General features: G+C 44.2%; 1 protein-coding gene across 1 annotated transcript in view; it reads right to left on the bottom strand.

Moving 5' to 3' along the window:
- sypl2a (synaptophysin-like 2a) overlaps positions 1-19418 on the bottom strand; it is a 54359-nt gene that overhangs the window by 17962 nt on the left and 16979 nt on the right. The window contains exons 3-4 of the mRNA XM_084316285.1: positions 2616-2725; positions 462-663 (exon numbers count right to left, since the gene is read on the bottom strand). Of these exons, the coding sequence (XP_084172411.1) occupies positions 462-663; positions 2616-2725 (312 nt within the window). The remainder of the gene's footprint in view (positions 1-461; positions 664-2615; positions 2726-19418) is intronic.

Below are 19418 nucleotides of genomic sequence, written 5' to 3'. Positions count from 1 at the left end.
TATCGCGATAATTATCGTTATCGTTATATCGCCCAGCCCTATCGTCTGGTAATGGGAAGGTTCCCGGTTTTATTCCCGCTCCACCCGGGCAGTGTCGAAGTGTCCTTGAGCAAGACACTTAACCCCTAATGGCTCCCGATGAGCAGGTTGCCACCTTGCATGGTCGCCTCCGCCGTCGGTGTGTGAATGAATGGGTGAATGTGAGGAACAAAATTGTAAAGCGCTTTGGATAAAAGCGCTATATAAATGCACCATTTATATTATAGAAGAAATACAGCTTACTCTTGAAATACCATTAGGGCTGAGTGATATAGAATAAATCAATATCACGATAATCATAAGCGGGAATCGAACCGAGGACATTCCAATTACCAGACGACCGCTCTACATCCTAAGACACTGTTGCCCTATAGTACACTCTAGTGAACGTGTCCCCCCCCACCCCATGGCAGAGGACTCACTATGACTGGCCCGCGGCTGGTCTGGCGATAAACACTCTGGTAGCCAAGGTAGAGGACCAACGTGGCGGTGCAGTACAGGAAACCAAACACTCCCACGCAGACGAAGAACTCTGCAGAGGAGGAGAAGTCACCCTGGAGGAAGGTCTGGTTTCCCGCATTGAGGTCGACACAAGACGGAATCGTGTATGGAGTCGCCCCCAACCTGAAGAGAGAAGGAGAAAATGGATGCACTTGGAACAGAACCTTCTGGTGATTCGTTTGCTGGTTCCTGGGTGTATATATGTATGCTATGCCCGCTTCATATCACAGCCAGGCAAATAACATAAACTGAAATCATGTCATGTAATTTTATTTTACTTACTCCGAAGCATTTTATATAACAAACATAAAATTCTGGCCACTTATTTGTCAAACACTTGCCCTGTTATTGATGGTTGAATGGTCCAACTTCTCAGAATTGAAAAATGAAAAGTGTTTCTGTTTACTGGGAGCGGTCATGATGAATCGAATGTAACTTGGGAGTGAAAATAATGAATCTCACGTTCTAATCAAGTTGTCAGCCCCCAGTAAACAGACAGACAGAAGGTAGACCATTTCAAAAACTTCAGGGTAAGTGTTTGACAAATTAGTGGCCCGGAAATACAATATGCTTCCGAGTAAGTCAAATAAAATTACATGACGCAACGTCACCCGGGACATCAAAAGTTTGTTTCAGTCTATGTTCATTTGCCCGGCTGTGATATGACGCAAGCAAAGCGGAGCGTACATATACAGCCAGAAACCAGCAAGTGATTTGTCTGCTTTCTTTTACACACGTTCGCTTGAGTACAGACAAGAAAAAAGGGTCAGACATGTCTCACCTGGGTCACTCTTCTCCAATGTAGGCAAGAAGAGAGAATGCAATGATTAAGCAGGACTTCCAAGACTTTTGTCAAGTGTGTTTGGATGCAGACAGAGGTGCTGAACCTGCTGGTATTCTGTATGACTGCAGGACAGCTCTATCACAGACCAAATGGTTGGTTACAAAAGTTCAGTTGTGACCACTGCTTGAAATTAGGGATGCACGATAATTATCGGGCCGATATCAGCAATTATGACGTCATCCCGATAAAATTATTGATACTTTTTTTTTTTTACTTTTTTCTTTTCATGTCAACGTTCACACGCACAATATATGCTTACTTAGGATTTTACTTGATTCAACAACAAAGCAGTCGGGGCAATGGCAAGCCGAAAACGGTAGAAAATGTGGTTATTTGAAGTTTGGATTTTTGTTTTTACAACTGAGGTAGGTAGATACAATTTTTTGAGACTAAAGTACCGAAAAAAGGTACCGTTGGGTACCGGTATCGATTCACAGGTGCCGGTACCGTATCGGTTCAAATGTGAACGGTACCCATCCCTACTGACAAAGCACAATACCTGTTGGTTTTTAGTTCACTCATTGTTCAGGGAAACGCATTGTTAATGACATTGACGGATTGTGAATTTTGTGATTGACTCAAATTATATTTATTTGGAAAAATAAATATAGTCACTTTATTTGAAGAGTCAAAACTGTTCTCTTGGCTTTGTTTTGTTCATAGTAGTAAAGCTCATGTCATGATGAATCTGGTTAGGTCAACACTACAGGAATATACATAATAAATTTACAATACAATAAATATATATATATATCTGTTATCGGTATCGACCTTGAGGAGCAGAAAGTTATCGGTATCGATATCGGGGTCAAAATCAATATCGTGCACCCCTACTTGAAATAATATCAGTAGCACTCCCACATGTTGTTTCTGGAAACAGTGCTGCATAGCTTATTGAGGAGGGTCCAACTATTCGCATATTTCAATATCCATTTGCTGGACTGAAGTTTGGATACCGATTTGTCATTGGAAGACATAATTATTTTTTATATATATCTTAATTTTTTCTTCATGAATTCAACTGTCCAATTCAAGTTAAATAATCACCTTGCACACAGGTGATTACATAGTACGTATGTTGCGCATGTGTAACACCATGATCTTGATCTTAATATTGGCCAAATGGAAAGATACAGAGCTGATATAGAGTGCATGCATGCACCTGCTGCAAACATGATCCTTGATATGAGACACAGCAGCATTAATTTGTCTGCTCACTACAGTGCTATACCTGAACGGGTAGCCAAATGTGGCGTTGACTGTCTTTGTGCCTTCACATACAGTGAAGTGGGTTGACCCCATATAGCCTCCTGTGGTGGCAAAGGCAAAGATGGTGGACACCTGCAAACAGAGAGAGAGAGTAGATAGAAGAGATGGAATAGAAGAGAAGAGGGAAGGGTAGATGAAGAGAAGAGGCAGGGAGAAGGGGTGGAAACGGAGAGGAAGAATAGGAAAGAGGGAAAGCAGAGGAATAATAGGAAAGAGGGAAAGCAGGCAGAGAAAGAAGACAGGTTAGAATAGGGCAATTCAATAAGTCTTTCAATGGGATCATAGTACTAGTACTGTGATGTAATTACGATATTATGATGTTGTGGCACGTGATTCTGTTGTCTAAACAAATGATAACAAGTAAGTAACTACATATTATCTCAACACAACATGACAGATAGTGATATTGATGCGTGGAGAAGGTGTTGGGGTCATCATGATGACTATCGCGATATCAATATTTTCAGTTTAGAATACACCACTACTACACTGACTGCTGCTGTGTCAAACACAATTTCCCTAACTCTTTTCAAATGAAGATAAACATCACTTTGTTCAGGACAAGGCTTCGTTCTCACATGGATTATCCCGCTGTGGAATAATATAGGCCTACTAAACAATAATGATGTTGTCGTTTTTCTTGTCCAAGCGGTTTGTAACTGGTTCTCAACAGTATTTTACACAAACAAATACTCTGTATAACACTCAAAAGAACTCCAAAAAGAACTCCAGTCAGCTCACATGATGTTTCTTTCCTGTTCTCAGAATACTAACGGGTGTTCAGTTCGTCACAGCTAACCAACCTGTGGTTTTCCTGTAGCGGTATGGGGTGTGTGTCTGATCCTGCACATTTAAACTGTTTCAAGCTGCCATAAAAGCGGTGGTGAAGTGGTGACTTGGCTAGAAAAAATAAGGTCAGGTCCAACTGGCTCCACAGGAAACGGGCCACTCAGACCTAGTTAGCTGGCTGTGGCTGGACAGGATCAGATGGCCTCAAGCTACTTCTGACGAGAGACACGAATTAAACTAGGTGATCTCGTGTAGCAGGACCTTATATTAGGTGGATAAGCCCCAAAAATACCTCTCACACAGGGCTCCAGACGAACTTTTTCCACTAGGAGTACTGTCTGGAGCACCAGCCCAAAAATTTGCCGAACCACTTAAAATCAACAGTGTAGAGAGACAAATGGAGCAGCAATTACTGTAATCTATCGGATGGATTCTACTAGGTAGTTTGGAGTGTGTGGCGAGTTGGGCCAGCAATAGAAAAAAAAAGTTATTGTCTGCCAAATATACTTTTCTAGTGGTCTGAGTGGATATTATTTTAGATCCACACTTAATTAGTCGCAGTCCTTTTACATTTGTATTCGTTGTATACTGTACGATACTGTGCAATACTGTATACTGTGCAATGACAATTAAAAGTCTATTCTATTCTATTTGAAATTAGAAAGCAAACAAAATAAAAGAGAAAAATAAATCTCAATTTGGTCAGTATTGTCATTTGGACAAGCAAAGCCATTACTTTAAGTTGTAGGCAAGAAAGACAAGTCTGTCCACTGTCTCTGGTTTTAAAACTGCCCTGTTGCAGGTCAGAAAAATTAAAATAAATAAATATATTTTTTTCGATATAGATTATTAAAATATATCGCGATAATTATCGTTATATCGCCCAGCCCTACGAGGATGCTAAGCATGTTAGACGCATTCAACCCGTTGCTCGCTGAGTTTTCAGTTCACTGCACATAGAAACAGCGCGAAGAGAAGAAAAAGCAGGGACTTATTTGCAAAACGCACTGGTGTGCCTAGTTATAATTTTGGGTCATACAGACTCCAAAATAGGTCGTAAATGCGACCAAATAGGCGCACGCTGGAGCCCTGTCCCATCTTCTGGAGTATCGGAAGGGGTGAATGTTTTTCCTCATGTAGTTGACTCATAAGTTTTCCATGTAAATTACAAATACATTTTTGTATCCACATTTTGTCCTGGTGACCCCAACCTAAGAAGACATTTTGTTATTATTTAGTCCAAAATTCTATATTAAACCGACTGCTGTAACTGGGGACCAAACATCGACAGTGGAGAGAGTGAAATTTATAAAACATTGTTGCACTAATAAATGATATAATATTGAAAGGAAAGTATTCCTCGTTTGCTGGGAAACCACTGGCCTAACTTCCCTGAACTTTCTCTCACTATCACTTTCTTCAGGCCCCCTGCCCCCCCTCCCCAGCCAACATCCTCTTTCCACACAGGAAGCCTCCCTCCCTCACAGCAGCTGACGGAGCAAACATGGCTCATACTAACAGAGTTGCTGACGGACTTTAGGCAACTACTTGTAGAGATTGATTGATTGATTGAAAAGTTTATTAACAGATTGCAGAATGGGTACAGTACAGTACAGCTCAATACATACAATTGTTAAAGGGGAACTATTTTACTATTTCTTTCACTATTTGGGCACTTTTACACAATTCCTGTGAGTCTATGGAACACCTCTGTAATATATATATTTTTTTTATTCATCGTTTTGTATTTCTAATCAAGTCCTCAAAAACAGCATTTTTCTACCACAAGATTTCGAGCTGTTTTGAGCCTGGGCTGCAGGTGCCACCTAAACCACTGCGGAGCGTCGTCGTCTATCTCAACATTAACATGCAGCAGTGACTATATGACATCACATATAGGCACATTTTCAAACGACTCAGTTCAGTGAGGGTGAATATTGTGAGAGGAGAATTGGAAGAATGCGCCAATATGAGAATTTTGAGACATAGATCATATTAATATAAGTTCACATAGCTAGGAAACAATGCTAAACACTCAAAAAGGCCATTTATAAGATAGTTCCCCTTTAAGAGGATGCAGACCTGAGAAAGACTTTCGTCTTGTTTCCATCAGGGTCCCCCATTTTCAATTCATCATATGACACACATGACATACAGATAGACAGTACTGCTACATCTATACATTTATGACATATAGGGATGGGTACCTTTCACATTTGAACCGATACCGGTACCTGTGAATCGATACCGGTACCCAACGGTACCTTTTTTCGGTACTTTAGTCTCAAGAAATGTAATTTACATACCTCAGTCGTAAAAAAAATAATCCAAACTTCAAATAACTACAATTTCGACAGTTTTCGGCTTGTCATTGCTCCGACTGCTTTGTTGTTGAATCAAGTCAAATCCTAGGTAAGCATATATTGTGCGTGTGAACGTTGACATGAAAAAAAAAAAAAAAAAAAAAAAAAAAAAAAAAAATAAAAAAAAAAAGATTAATAAAAAATATTTTTTTTTATTTTTTTTTTTTTTTTTTTTCGGTTTCTCACTTGAACGATATTCGGAGCGGAGCTAAGTAAAAAATATACTCGTTATCATAACGCTTATATTGAAACACGTTGACATTAGGGCCGTTCTTTCAACCTAAAAGTGCACTCTCTCTTTTTTTTATCCACTTTTTCTCCTTTTCTATTTTTCTCCCATCCCAATGTCCCAATTCTCCCCTCCCGTCTTGAACGTTGCTCGCATATGCCCCCCACTGGCCGGTTGTAGGGAGGGATAGAAGCCTTGCATCACGTGTCCCCTCCGGCACACGAGGAGGCAGCCTGTCACATCTTTTCACCTGCCAGCGCAAACTCTCATTGGCGAGGTGTAACGTGTGGGAGGCTCACACTACCCCCGCCATTTCCTGTCTCTGCTGTGCAGGCGTCCCCAACAGACCTGTAGGAGTCGCTGTCCACAACGTCCAGATTACTACCCATTAGGGATGGGTACCGAATTCGGTACTTTTGAGGTACCGAACCGAAACACGTCGGTACTACAGAGTATTGATTCAAGTGAGAAACCGAAAAAAAAATATATTTTTTATTAATAATTTTTTTTACTTTTTTTTTCATTTTTTTTCCTTCATGTCAACGTTCACACGCACAATATATGCTTACCTAGGATTTGACTTGATCCAACAACAAAGCAGTCGGAGCAATGACAAGCCGAAAACTGTCGAAATTGTAGTTATTTGAAGTTTGGATTTTTTTTTTACGACTGAGGTATGTAAATTACATTTCTTGAGACTAAAGTACCGAAAAAAGGTACCGTTGGGTACCGGTATCGATTCACAGGTACCGGTATCGGTTCAAATGTGAAAGGTAACCATCCCTACTACCCATCGACTTCCACCCGCTAATTCTCCCAATTAAATTAGTATGACGGCTGGCCCAAGCCGGAGCCAACGCCGACAGCCGGAGTCGAACCCGGTGTCTCTTGCGTTGGTGACGAGCGCAATGTCCGCTGCACTACCCAGCCGCCACAAAAAAAGTGCACTTTCTTCAACTTCTAACCTAAATTCCTTAGTGACCCGTGTTACCAACGTAACCAAATTGCACAGAGCGGCAGTGCGCACATTCGAGACACAGATATGAAACGAGTCATACGGAACAAATAACGTTAACGGAGGCTGAAATTAGACCAATGCAGGGCTTGAGACTAACAACGTCCTGTCGTCCCCGGGGCCGGGACTATCAAATATTTATTTGGGACGAACACAAATCCTCACCGGGACGCAGTGGGGACGAAGAGGATTTATTTGGAAAATGTCAACTGCGCCGACTGTCAGTGCGCATTTCACTGCACTGGCAAACGGTGCGCGTCTTCGGAGTGCTCGCTTTGTTGACAGTGCCATGAGAGCACTGCACAAGACCCACGAACATATAGAATGTTTAATAAAAGTCCCTGCGGTACTAGCCATCAGTCAAGGGAGCACTCGCAAACAGATAACGTTAAACACAGCAGAAGATGGAAAACAGACCGACTGACCAACGGGGAACTGTATCCAACCCTAGTACAACCCTTGAGTCTAGGTAAGGACACATTTAAATCACAGAGGTGTATGTTAGTCTATTGGAACTGTATACAGTATGATAGATTTAGTTCATTGATGATGCCTGGTAATTACCAGCAGCCCCTCAGACGTCCGTGACCAGACCACCAGACGACCGGATGACAGGCAGGAGGAGACGAAGGACAGACGGGCCAGGATGAGAGGCGACCGGAGGAGATGGCAGCTGTGCGAGAGGCCGGAGAGGAACACCGCAGCCAGGCACCGCGGAGACCGCAGATCAATCACCGCTGATCGTCGTCTACGACACGCAGTTCATCCACGACTAGAACGGGGGAAGCGGCCGCAGGAGAGACACTGAGCTGAGTTGGAGTGATGGTGGGCCGGCCGGCGAGAGGTGGAGAGGACAGTCTGAGACACTGGGAAGGCAGCGGACCGGAGGAGGCACGTTTGTCTAGGGGACCGCACCCTGGAACGGGGACCAACCTCAGGAGGTCAGCCCTTGCCCTCCAGAAGACGGGGCCGACCCAGGTGGGCGGTGCACTGTGACAGAGGGAAGGTAGCGCCCTGATGGACGTTGTGTGTGCCTGAGTAAGGGGGGTCCAACGGGGTTACTGTATCTTCTGTTAGGTTGCCAGAATCTGTGTTTCTCTCTTTCTTCTCTCTCTCTCTCTCCCGCTTTCTCCCCTCCCTCTATCTCTCTCTCTGCTCTCCTGATGTTGATTATCCCGTCTGGTATTGGATGTGATGCATGTAATGAGGTGACAATCGACGGATACAGATCAATGAACTGTGTGTTGACGTTTTATTTAACGTCAAAAGGGGGAATTGATAGATTTAGTTCATTGATGATGCCTGGTAATATCTGATATCTGTGCTTAGGCTGCACACTGCTCTCTGTGTCTCTCTCCCCCTGCATGTGGCGTGACCCGATGACCTCTGGCTAGAGGTTCCTTCTACACAGGGCCCCGTGCACACACATGCACGCGCACACACATGCACGCGCACACGCACACACACACGCGCACACCCAGCTGTCGCCCATGAGGAGTTATGGAGATGTTGTTCAAGAATAGGGGTCTTCTACATCTGGAAGCAATTAGCCCCCCTTCTTCTGACCAAGCACACACACACACAAGCACACACCACACAAACACCCATACATACACACCCAGAGACATACACACACACCCCCCTCCCCTTTCTCAAGAGTGTATAAAGTGACATGTAATATGGACATTCTGCCTCTTTTGTCTACTGGTGATGTGCCCGCGCGGGGTGACTGACTGTCTTCTTCTCTAATGAATAAAAGCTCCGTTTGAGAAATACTCTGTCTCCGCTTCGTCTTTCGGCCGACTGGTCCACAACTAAATCAATTAAGAACTCACGACCAGGGATAGGCTAATCCCTAACAGTAGTTAGCTTCTAGTTAGTGTTTTAGCTATATAACTGCTTGTGTGTGTGTGTGCGCGTGTGCTCAAAGCAGCCCGCCCCATGTTAGCTAGGTGTATCGGTTATATTGAGGAGGCTTGACAACCGAGGTTCAAAGTTAACTTCACATTTATTGGCTGTTGGTTTACATGTCGCTACGAAAAAAATCATGCAGCTCATATCTATGCTCTAGCTTACAACTGTGTGTCTTGACTTCCTGCCTGGTGTAACATCACACAAGTACGGAATCCACGAGGCTCAAATGTCTGTTGTAATGACTATGCTGCCACCGAAGATGTTCAGTTTGGAATAAATATGGCTGAATGAACACACTTGTATTCCTTACAGCATCCATGAAATTGGACACTTTGACTCCCTTAGATATGTCAGATGATTTCTGTACTTTTCACTGTTTTTTTTTTTTTTCACTTTTTCTCCCATTTTCTATTTTTCTCCCATCCCAATTTCGTATCGTCCAATTCAACCCTCCCCTATCTTGAACGCTGTTTCATGCCTCCCACAAGCCGGCTGTAATGTGGACGTGTAAGCCATACATTGCACGAGTCCCCTCCGGTACTCAAGGTAGCAGCCGTCGCATCTTTTCACCTGCACAGCGTGATCTTTCAGCGTCAGGGGTCTGCGCTTTGGAGGGACGCCGCCCCCGTCGCTTCCTGATTCTACTGCGCAGGCGCACCAACCGACCTGTAGGGAGTCGCTGTCCACAACGTCTGATCCCCACCCATCAGTTTCCCACCCCCTAATACTGCCAAATGTATTAGTACGAACGACGAGCCAAACTGAAAGCAATGTGGAGAGCTGGGCTCGAACCCAGCGTCTCCAGCATTGGAGGTGAGCGCCTTGCCCACTGCACCACCTAGCCGCCCCCCACTACATGTTTTATTACTTCTTAAACTATCCTATCAGTCCTTAAAATAATAGTTACAAATATCCATAATAATCTACAAGACATCATTACATTAACACTAACAATATATATACTGTATATATATTTTTTATCATAATGGGACGGTAACAATTGCATTTCGGGACGGTTCCGGGACGCTTGTATCCTTTCGGCAAGCAACAAGCCCTTCCGCGTTGCTCTGATTGGCCGAGCGCGCACATGAGCCGCGACAAGCTCCTCAGCCAGGCAGGAATACTAAGCTCCGCTTAACGCAATTTATACAAATGGAAGTATTGATTTCGCCGTAACGAATCATTAAAAAATATATACAGTTAACTGGAATATGTTGTTTCTTTACACATATGTTGGATTATGTAATTGGTTTGTCATGACAAACCAATAAAAAAATTCGCGAATTAACCGGTGGCTACAACAACACACAGTAACTACATGCATCATTGTTTACAATGAACAGTGGGGCTAATCGAAAGGACTGGACACGGACAAGTTAAACTAACCTAAAGTTAGTTGTTCACCAACAATCTACAGACACAAACAAACACAGAACCGGACTGTTATATTAAATTAATTGATTGCTGTTTAACGCGTCCGTGTCTCGACGTTGCGTATCCGGACATCACAGGTAGGAGGGGGGATTCTTATACGCTCCAAACTTAGTGGGTGGGGCTGGGGTTCCCGGCCATTGTTAACGTCACAGGCTTTCACGTTTTCTTATTGGCCCTAGAGATATGTCCATGAGTTGAGGTCTGTGTGGCAGGTCTCAACTCACGTTGTCAAATGTGAGGCCTCTCCGGGATAAACCTGGCGTCTTCCCCTCTCAAGTGAGCGGAATTTGTGACTAGAGCTGCCGCGATTACCGCGGTATCGCTGTTACATCACGGCCACCGCAGAGTAGGCTGAATACCGCGTCACCGCTGTTTTTTATAATAATAATAATAATTTACCCTCCTCTCGTTGGGCTTGCGGCTCTGCAGATATACCCTACTCGTCTATCGAGGTTCCAAGCGACCCTATTGGGTACCAGAAAAGTCACGTGAAACATTGCAGACCACTGATTGGTCAGAAGAGAGACGCGTCACACGTTTTTACTTCCTGAATGTCAGCACATCACAACACGGCTAATAACGTTAGCTTTAACTCTCCGCCGGAGTGGACTATCATCGCTCTTCAGGAGTACTAAACGAGACATAATGATTTTACTGTCTGCAACGAATGTTATAATAAAAGCCCTTCGTTCTATACACTTGTCTGATTGAAAACTTTATTAACAGACCGCAGAATGGGACAACTCGGCACGCTCTGAGCAAAGAAAGGAACTGAGATATGAATAGAGTATTGCTTGCTATGGTCCGGTAAATACGCTGATGTTATTGAACGCATAACTATATAATGTCAATGCCACAAAACGAATGCCTTTATTATAAAGTAGTAACTTTATAGTAATAATAATAAGAAAGGGTCGGGGGGGTGCCCGCGACACCGAGTGAACTGCGCATCCGTGTTTCACTTTCAATAACTAATGCGTGCTTGCCGAATCCCAAACAATATTCATGCTGCAAAGTCATCCTCTAAAGATAGACATTTAGACTAGAAGCAGGCTATATGCTATAAAGAGTAGACTACTACTAAAAAAAAAAATTCATTCAAACTTTTTTTTGAATTTTTTGTGTGCGTGCGGTAAAAACCGCGGCGGTAGGAAATATTTTGCAAATTTGTGCGATAAGGAAATAATCAATACCGCGGCAGCTCTATTTGTGACTGATGTTTTTTTCCCAGGCTCCATATATAAACCCTGTGCGTCCTTCGGGACCCTCCTGTTTTTACCCAGACAAGGGGGATAAACGTTGTGAGGGCTCTTTCTTGTCAGAATTCGCCCACCACCATTCTCGGGTTTTACTAGCCTACATGCTGTTCGATATCAGCGCTATGCTCTTACGGGACCGGTATCAGCGCTGGCCTTTCTTATGCGGTCAGCCGGGAAGGTTTTTTTTCTCTACCGAGCGCCAGCTCCCTAGGCTAGCTCGAGGGCTCGCATGCATTTCCGGGGGGAAATGACGGGGTATATCAAACATCGACGGGGGGGTTTCACACCCGTTAGGTGGGCCACCGGGAGCTGTGCGTTTGTGTATGCAGACCGTCTTGGTGGCGCCCCCTGTGGTGTTTTTTGATCGAAACGTGTACCTATCCCTCTCTCCTTTGGAGAGGGACGGCAGCATGAAAGGGCACAGCACTCATTCTGGTCGCGCCGGACCGGATCAGTTCAACCCGGTGCCCGCCGGCCGCCGGGTCACAGATATGTTCCGTTAACCCGAAGGGCCCTGAGCTTTTCCGGGGGGAAAATGCCAGGGCAGGCCGGATGCCACAGGGGGTGATGTCATGAATGTTGTGCGTCATAAAAAGCCACTACGATTGAAAATGGGGGACCCCGATCTGCATCACCCTTAACCCTTTGGGTGCCGTTAACGTAGAACTTTGGGTGCCGTTAACGTAGAACTACATTTCTGTCGCCCGACGGTTGAGTGCCGGAAACTTAGATTTACGTTTTTTTCTGCCAAATGAGCCAGTATGACGGCCGGCCCAAGCCGGAGGCAATGCTGACACCCGGATTCGAGACCGGAGTCTCTTGCATTGGTGACGAGCGCAATCTCCGCTGCGCCACCCAGCAGCCCTAAGGCCAGACAATGTTGATATTTAAACTTTACTGCCGACACCACATATCCGTGACATGCACGTCCCGCGACAACACTAGTAGTTTTGGGGGGCCTACCACCCCCCCCTGAAAAAAATCCTAGGGGAAACACTGCGGGTGCATCACTGCTACATTCAGTAGCAGTTGAGATCACGGATGTTGTGCTCCTGTCCTGAAAGGAAACACTGAGGGGCCGGGCAGTGCTGGAATAGCAGCACAGCACAGGCTGCAGTGGGATTGGATAAAGCACCACACTGTCAGAATGCAAACACTGTGTGGGAAGAGGTGCAATGTTCTCAACAACACTGCCACCCATCTCCCTCTGTCTCCCGCCTCACTCCGCTGTCAGCACCTCTACCCGTGTCAGTCACCGCACACTTTTCCAGCTGGTAGAATTAAGACTAGGAACATCACCCACTGCATGCGTTTATTTCTAGATGTACGTACAGTCTTGGGTACCAACATGAAAATAGACCACTGAGTGGACATGGCATTCTGTTTACTCCCTCTCTCTCACACTACTCTAGGGCTGTCCCCGACTAAGGATTTGGATGGTCGACTATGATTGGGCAAAATTTGCCGTTAGTCGACTATTGGTCGACAAAAAAAAGAAAAAAGTATAATATTTAAAAAAAAAAAAAAATTATCATTCCATTTGGGCTGTGGGGGGTGCTTAATGTCTGAAGGAGTCGACTGAAGGCTTCTTGTCCTCTGCAAAAGCATGCAATTGGTCCACTGATGGATACATCTCGATATTTGTCTAGTCTAGAGTGATCATTAGATGGGTGAAATCCTCTTTCAGTGCCTCTGTGCCTGTTTTTGTAGGCAGTTAGCTTCTGGTATGCGTGCCATTAGCGTTAGCCACGCTTCTAGGCCTCTTTTCTTTTGGAAAGAATGATAAAAAATTATATATTTTTTTTATATATATATTCGACTAAGAGGTTGGGTAGTCGACTACGGCTCCTTTCGACCGATTAGTAGACTAATAGGGGTCAGCCCTACACTACTCACATTCGACTAACAAGCAATTATTCAACTGACAATATTAAAGGAGTTGCTTCAGTGTCGTTACATTGATTACACTACATTAGGAACATAGGAATGTTACCAGGAGAATAAAAGCTAAAAACATGTTTTGCCCCATCACCGGCTTTGCCATGTTTTACTTGGAACGTTGTGCAACTAATGTGATCAATCTTGACAAATCTTGGTCACGTATCACAGCCCTGAGCCATTTCTCATCACAATTACATGGTGGTTTGCTGATGAATTAACATTATTCTAGAGCTGTGTATCGACGAGCAACATCTGTCAATGTTTGGACAAACAGCAGCCCCCTGACGAGATCCTTCCTTCAATGAAAAGCATCTGTTCAAGGCGTCCGATGCTTGCTTCCCTACTTCCTCAAGAATAATGTCCTTTGTTCACCGTGTTCCGCCCCAAGTCTGCTGCAGCACATTCTCACAAAGTGTAGCCCTAATCATAAAGCCTGGCACTGAAGTGAACAGCCTAAACATTGCAGGACACGTCAACAGCAGGCAATGGACAGGTATATTTCGTAAGCTGCTAGTACACAGTCCCTCTTTCAGGGGAGACGGGGTACATATTTGAAGTGTCTCAAGAACATTTTCTCAGCTTTCAGATATGTTTGTCCCGCCTTGGCCGATATAGCCAGAGATCACCCCGAATAAACACTCGGGCCGGTGGCCAAGGGCAGAGCAGGGTAGGGCAGGACGGCTCCCACGAAGTACTGACTGAGGCATTCCTCACTTCCTACACAGAGAGAGAGTGTGGTCAGAGAGCAACAGGAGAGATTAGGCCTAAAATAAATAGTTTGGTTCCTGTTGCCGACCGACCCTGCCGATTTAGGTGCAACCCAAATTATTTTACGAGTTAAAAAAAAAAAAACGTATGCAATAAAGTTTAGTTAAATCTTCGTCAAAAAGTGCAGTCTATGTCAATAATGAGAATATATAAAAAGCAAGTATTTCACAAACAAAATTCCCTATCCATAGTCAGTGAAAGAAATTAAAAAAATGCCCTACCTACCCATGGCCTTAACTGACAACCAACAGGAACCAAACAATTTTGTTTTTAGGAGAGATTAGAGAGAGCAGCAGGAGAGATTAGAGAGAGAGCAGCAGGAGAGATGAGAGAGAGAGCAGGCACATCTAGCCAAATCACTCTCAAACTGATCATAGAGCAAAATTTTATTTGGGATATATATACCATATAAAAGACATGCTTGCTAGTAGGGGTGGAGAAAAATTATCGATACAGAATTATATCGCAATATTTTGCATACCATTATTATATCGATAGTGTACCGATAACGTTTCTTTTTTGTGCATTTTTTCACCCCAAGTTTTATTTATTCATTTGACAATCCAATTTACTGGAAGAAAAAGGATGAACTGAGGTGAACAAACTGAAAACGTTATTTTATTAGATCAAACAGATTATGTATATATTCTTTTAATTGCAGATGTTAAAATCACATTATCAGCCAACTCATTAGTCACTAGTTCCAAGTTTGTGTTTGATTCGTCACGTAAGTTAAAAGAATAAAGTCCAAAGGCGGCTGAGTGTCGCAGTGGGCAAGGCGCTCACCACTAACGCAGGAGATGCTGGTATAGAGCCCAGCTCTCGGCGTTGCTACGGGCTTGGCCGGTCGTCATACTAACACAATTGGCAGTGTTAGGGGTGGGAAAGCCGGTGGGTGGGGATTGGACGTTGTGGACAGCGACTCCTACAGGTCGGTTGGTGCGCCTGTACCTGTACAGCAGAATCAGGAAGTATCGGGGGCACCGTGAGCCTCCCACGCGTTACTCCTCGCCACTGAGAGATCGCGCTGTTCAGGTGAAAAGATGCGACAGCTGCCTCCTCGTGTACCGGAGGGGACACGTGATGCAAGGCTTGGTCCTCACTGCAGCCGACAAGTGGGAGGCATAGTCTAGCAACGTTCGAGACAGGGGAGGGGAGAATTGAAGGGAGAATTGGCAAGGCGAAATTAGGATGGGAGAAAAATAGAAAAATAAGGAGAAAAAGAATAAAGTCCAAACACTGTACAAAATAGGCTTGGGCGGTATAATTTTTTTCAGACTTTCATTTTCATAGGCGGGGGGGGGGGGGGGGGTTAGGTACCAACGTTAGCTCCCGGAACGATAGCCAGTTAATTAGCCAGCACCAGCCAGGTACCAACGTTAGCTCCCGGAACGATAGCCAGTTAGTTAGCACCAGCCAGGTACCAACGTTAGCTCCCGGAACGATAGCCAGTTAGCCAGCACCAGCCAGGTACCAACGTTAGCTCCCGGAACGATAGCCAGTTAGCCAGCACCAGCCAGGTACCAACGTTAGCTCCCGGAACGATAGCCAGTTAGCCAGCACCAGCCAGGTACCAACGTTAGCTCCCGGAACGATAGCCAGTTAGCCAGCACCCGCCAGGTACCAACGTTAGCTCCCGGAACGATAGCCAGTTAGTTAGCACCAGCCAGGTACCAACGTTAGCTCCCGGAACGAAAGCCAGTTAGTTAGCACCAGTCAGGTACCAACGTTAGCTCACGGAACGATAGCCAGTTAGTTAGCACCAGCCAGGTACCAACGTTAGCTCACGGAACGATAGCCAGTTAGTTAGCACCAGCCAGGTACCAACGTTAGCTCCCGGAACGATAGCCAGTTAGTTAGCACCAGCCAGGTACCAACGTTAGCTCCCGGAACGATAGCCAGTTAGTTAGCACCAGCCAGGTACCAACGTTAGCTCACGGAACGATAGCCAGTTAATTAGCCAGCACCAGCCAGGTACCAACGTTAGCTCCCGGAACGATAGCCAGTTAGTTAGACCAGCCAGGTACCAACATTAGCTCCCGGAACGATAGCCATATAGTTAGCACCAGCCAGGTACCAACGTTAGCTGCCGGAACGATAGCCAGTTAGTTAGCACCAGCCAGGTACCAACGTTAGCTCACGGAACGATAGCCAGTTAGTTAGCCAGCACCAGCCAGGTACCAACGTTAGCTCCCGGAATGATAGCCAGTTAGTTAGCACCAGCCAGGTACAAACGTTAGCTCCCGGAACGATAGCCACGTAACCCTCTGCTGGCGCGTGCTGTGCACTACAATCAACTCTGTGTCAGTGTAATAGCAGTCTGTGACGTCACGCAGGGAGCGAAATTAACTTTTTGACTCACCGGCCAGTGGCGGGTAGATGGGAAGAATCTACCCGCCAAGCATATTTCTTACCTGCCAACTTTCTTTTGATTAAAAAAAAATTATTATTATTTTATATAAATCTTTTTTTTTAATAAAATATAATATATTATATAATCATACTTGCGATTGTGTTATCTGCGAGACATCGCCACCTCGCTGTCTGCAAACAGCTCCACTGTCTGTGTGTATACTCGAGTGGCCTCCAGCTCCAGCAAGGATTCTCCGGCGCTGCAGCTGGACCCTATTCAGCAGCCCTCATGCGATGTAAGCCAGGGACTCGAATACGCATGTTGTATGACATTGATGTCAGGAGCTATCTGTAGCTACTGCTGGATGGCGTTGGGACAACGCCTCAGTGAACTATTTAGTTTACTGCAACATTTCGTAGTGACTAGTGAGCTACCTAGCCAACGGAGGTATTATGCACTGGACTATTGCTGGAGCATTTGTTGATGTCGGGAGCTATCAGTAGCTAGCCGGCTGGATAACGTTACACAATGCCTCATGTATTAAACTAAGTGAATAGTTGACTGGGTCATTTTGTAACGGTCGGTAGCTAACGTTATCTCACGAAGGTCCCACACTGACTAGACTAACGTCACTGTGACTGTCGGAGGCAATAGCCTCAGTTTACATGCAGCATACAGAAACAGGTGCGGGAGGGGTAGGAGCAGTGCTCAGTGCTGTGCTGAGACAGCGAGTGAGAACTCCGCTAAAGAATTGGATCATGATTTTCACATCATCGCGGGCAGACCTCTCAGTGGGAGTCGCCAAACGTAAAAACTGAGCGCCAATGGCGGGTGGCGGGCTTTAATTTCGCCCCCTGACGTCACGGTATTGAGAATCATCTCGAAATATCCTGGTATACCGTAATACCGTCATACCGCCCAAGCCTAGTACAAAATATTCAATATACAAACTAAAGTACAACTTAAGGTACAGAATGTAATACAAAATGCAAACAATGAGGTACAAAAAGGCAAACTTTTTAAAATGAGGTATGGATGTAGTACAGGGCTCGAAATTGCGACCGAATTGGTCGCATATGCAACCGAAATTGTATCGGTGCGCCCTCAAAATATAAACTGGGAGCATTCGTGCGAGTGCAAATAATTGTTCTGGTGCATCCTCCTCCCGCCCCCCCTCTCTGTCCATTCGCTTGACGTAATCCAAAACAGATGACACTGCTTCAACAACTCTCTACTAATCATAGGGAAGTTGGCTCCATTTCTCTACAAAAAAAACATTCCCTGATGATGTCGTGATCCGTCATCAATGGGCCAAGTTTGTGAGCTATGGCGATCGCGACTTGCGAAGACTATTAGAAGAGGACAAAACAATCACACTTATGGATGATAACTAGGGATGCACAATAATTATCGGGCCGATATCAGCAATTATGACGTCATCCCGATAAAAGTATTGATAGCTCCGATAATAAATAAAAAAATTATTTTATTTTTTAAACTTTTTCTTTTCATGTCAACGTTCACACGCACAATATATGCTTACTTAGGATTTGACTTGATTCAACAACAAAGCAGTCGGGGTAATGGCAAGCCGAAAACGGTCAAAAATTTGGTTATTTGAAGTTCTTTTTTTCTTTTCTTTTTTTTTACAACTGAAGTAGGTAGATTACATTTTTAGAGACTAAAGTACCGAAAAAAGGTACCGTTGGGTACCGGTATCGATTCACAGGTACCGGTACCGTATCGGTTCAAATGTGAACGGTACCCATCCCTACTGACAAAGCACAATACCTGTTGGTTTTTAGTTCACTCATTGTTCAGGGAAACACATTGTTAATGACATTGACTGATTGTGAATTTTGTGATTGACTCAAATTATATTTATTTGGACAAATAAATATAGTCACTTTATTTGAAGAGTCAAAACTGTTCTCTTGGCTTTGTTTTGTTCATAGTAGTAACGCTCATGTCATGATAAATCTGGTTAGGTCAAAACTACAGGAATATACATTAAAAAAATATATAATAATACAATAAATATATATATATATATATATCGGTTATCGGTATCGGTCTTGAGGAGCAGAAAGTTATATCAAAATCAATATCGTGCACCCCTAATGATAACATGCGTTTTCACCAGACTACATTGGACTCAGCACTTCTGGTAAATCATAAAAATACTATAGTCAAACCGGCCGAGGAGGTAACATTATTTGTCGCCGTCGTCGCAGAGTTGAGAGCTCCCCAGACTACAGCTGGGTGATCGGCTACAATGACAAACTATTAATTATGAAGAGGAAGAGGACAAACGGTGATGATCCATCCATAACATAAGGTGATAATGATATCGTGCCCCACAAGCAATGGGCCATGTTAGTTTTTGGATTTTTGCAAAGACGAAGGATAATGCTGCCATGATTTCCTGGCTGTTGCTAAAGAAGGGAGCTAGCCTATACCAAGTCTTCGGGACAGAAAGAAAGCATCGAATCAGTAAGTACATACAGTACGTCGTAATTAGTTAAAGGGGACATGCATTGCTATTCCTTGCACTATTTGGGCAATTGTACACAATTCCTGTGAGTCTATGGAAGACATCTGTAAGGTTTAAAAAAAGAAAATGCATTGTTTTATATTTCTAATGAAGTACTCAAAAGCATAATTTTTCAGCCTCAGGATTTCAGGCTGTTATTGGATGGG

Source organism: Notolepis coatsorum, assembly GCF_963971535.1.
Source record: "Notolepis coatsorum genome assembly, chromosome: 6".
NCBI lineage: Eukaryota > Metazoa > Chordata > Actinopteri > Aulopiformes > Paralepididae > Notolepis > Notolepis coatsorum.
This window is presented reverse-complemented; position numbering and strand designations above follow the sequence as displayed.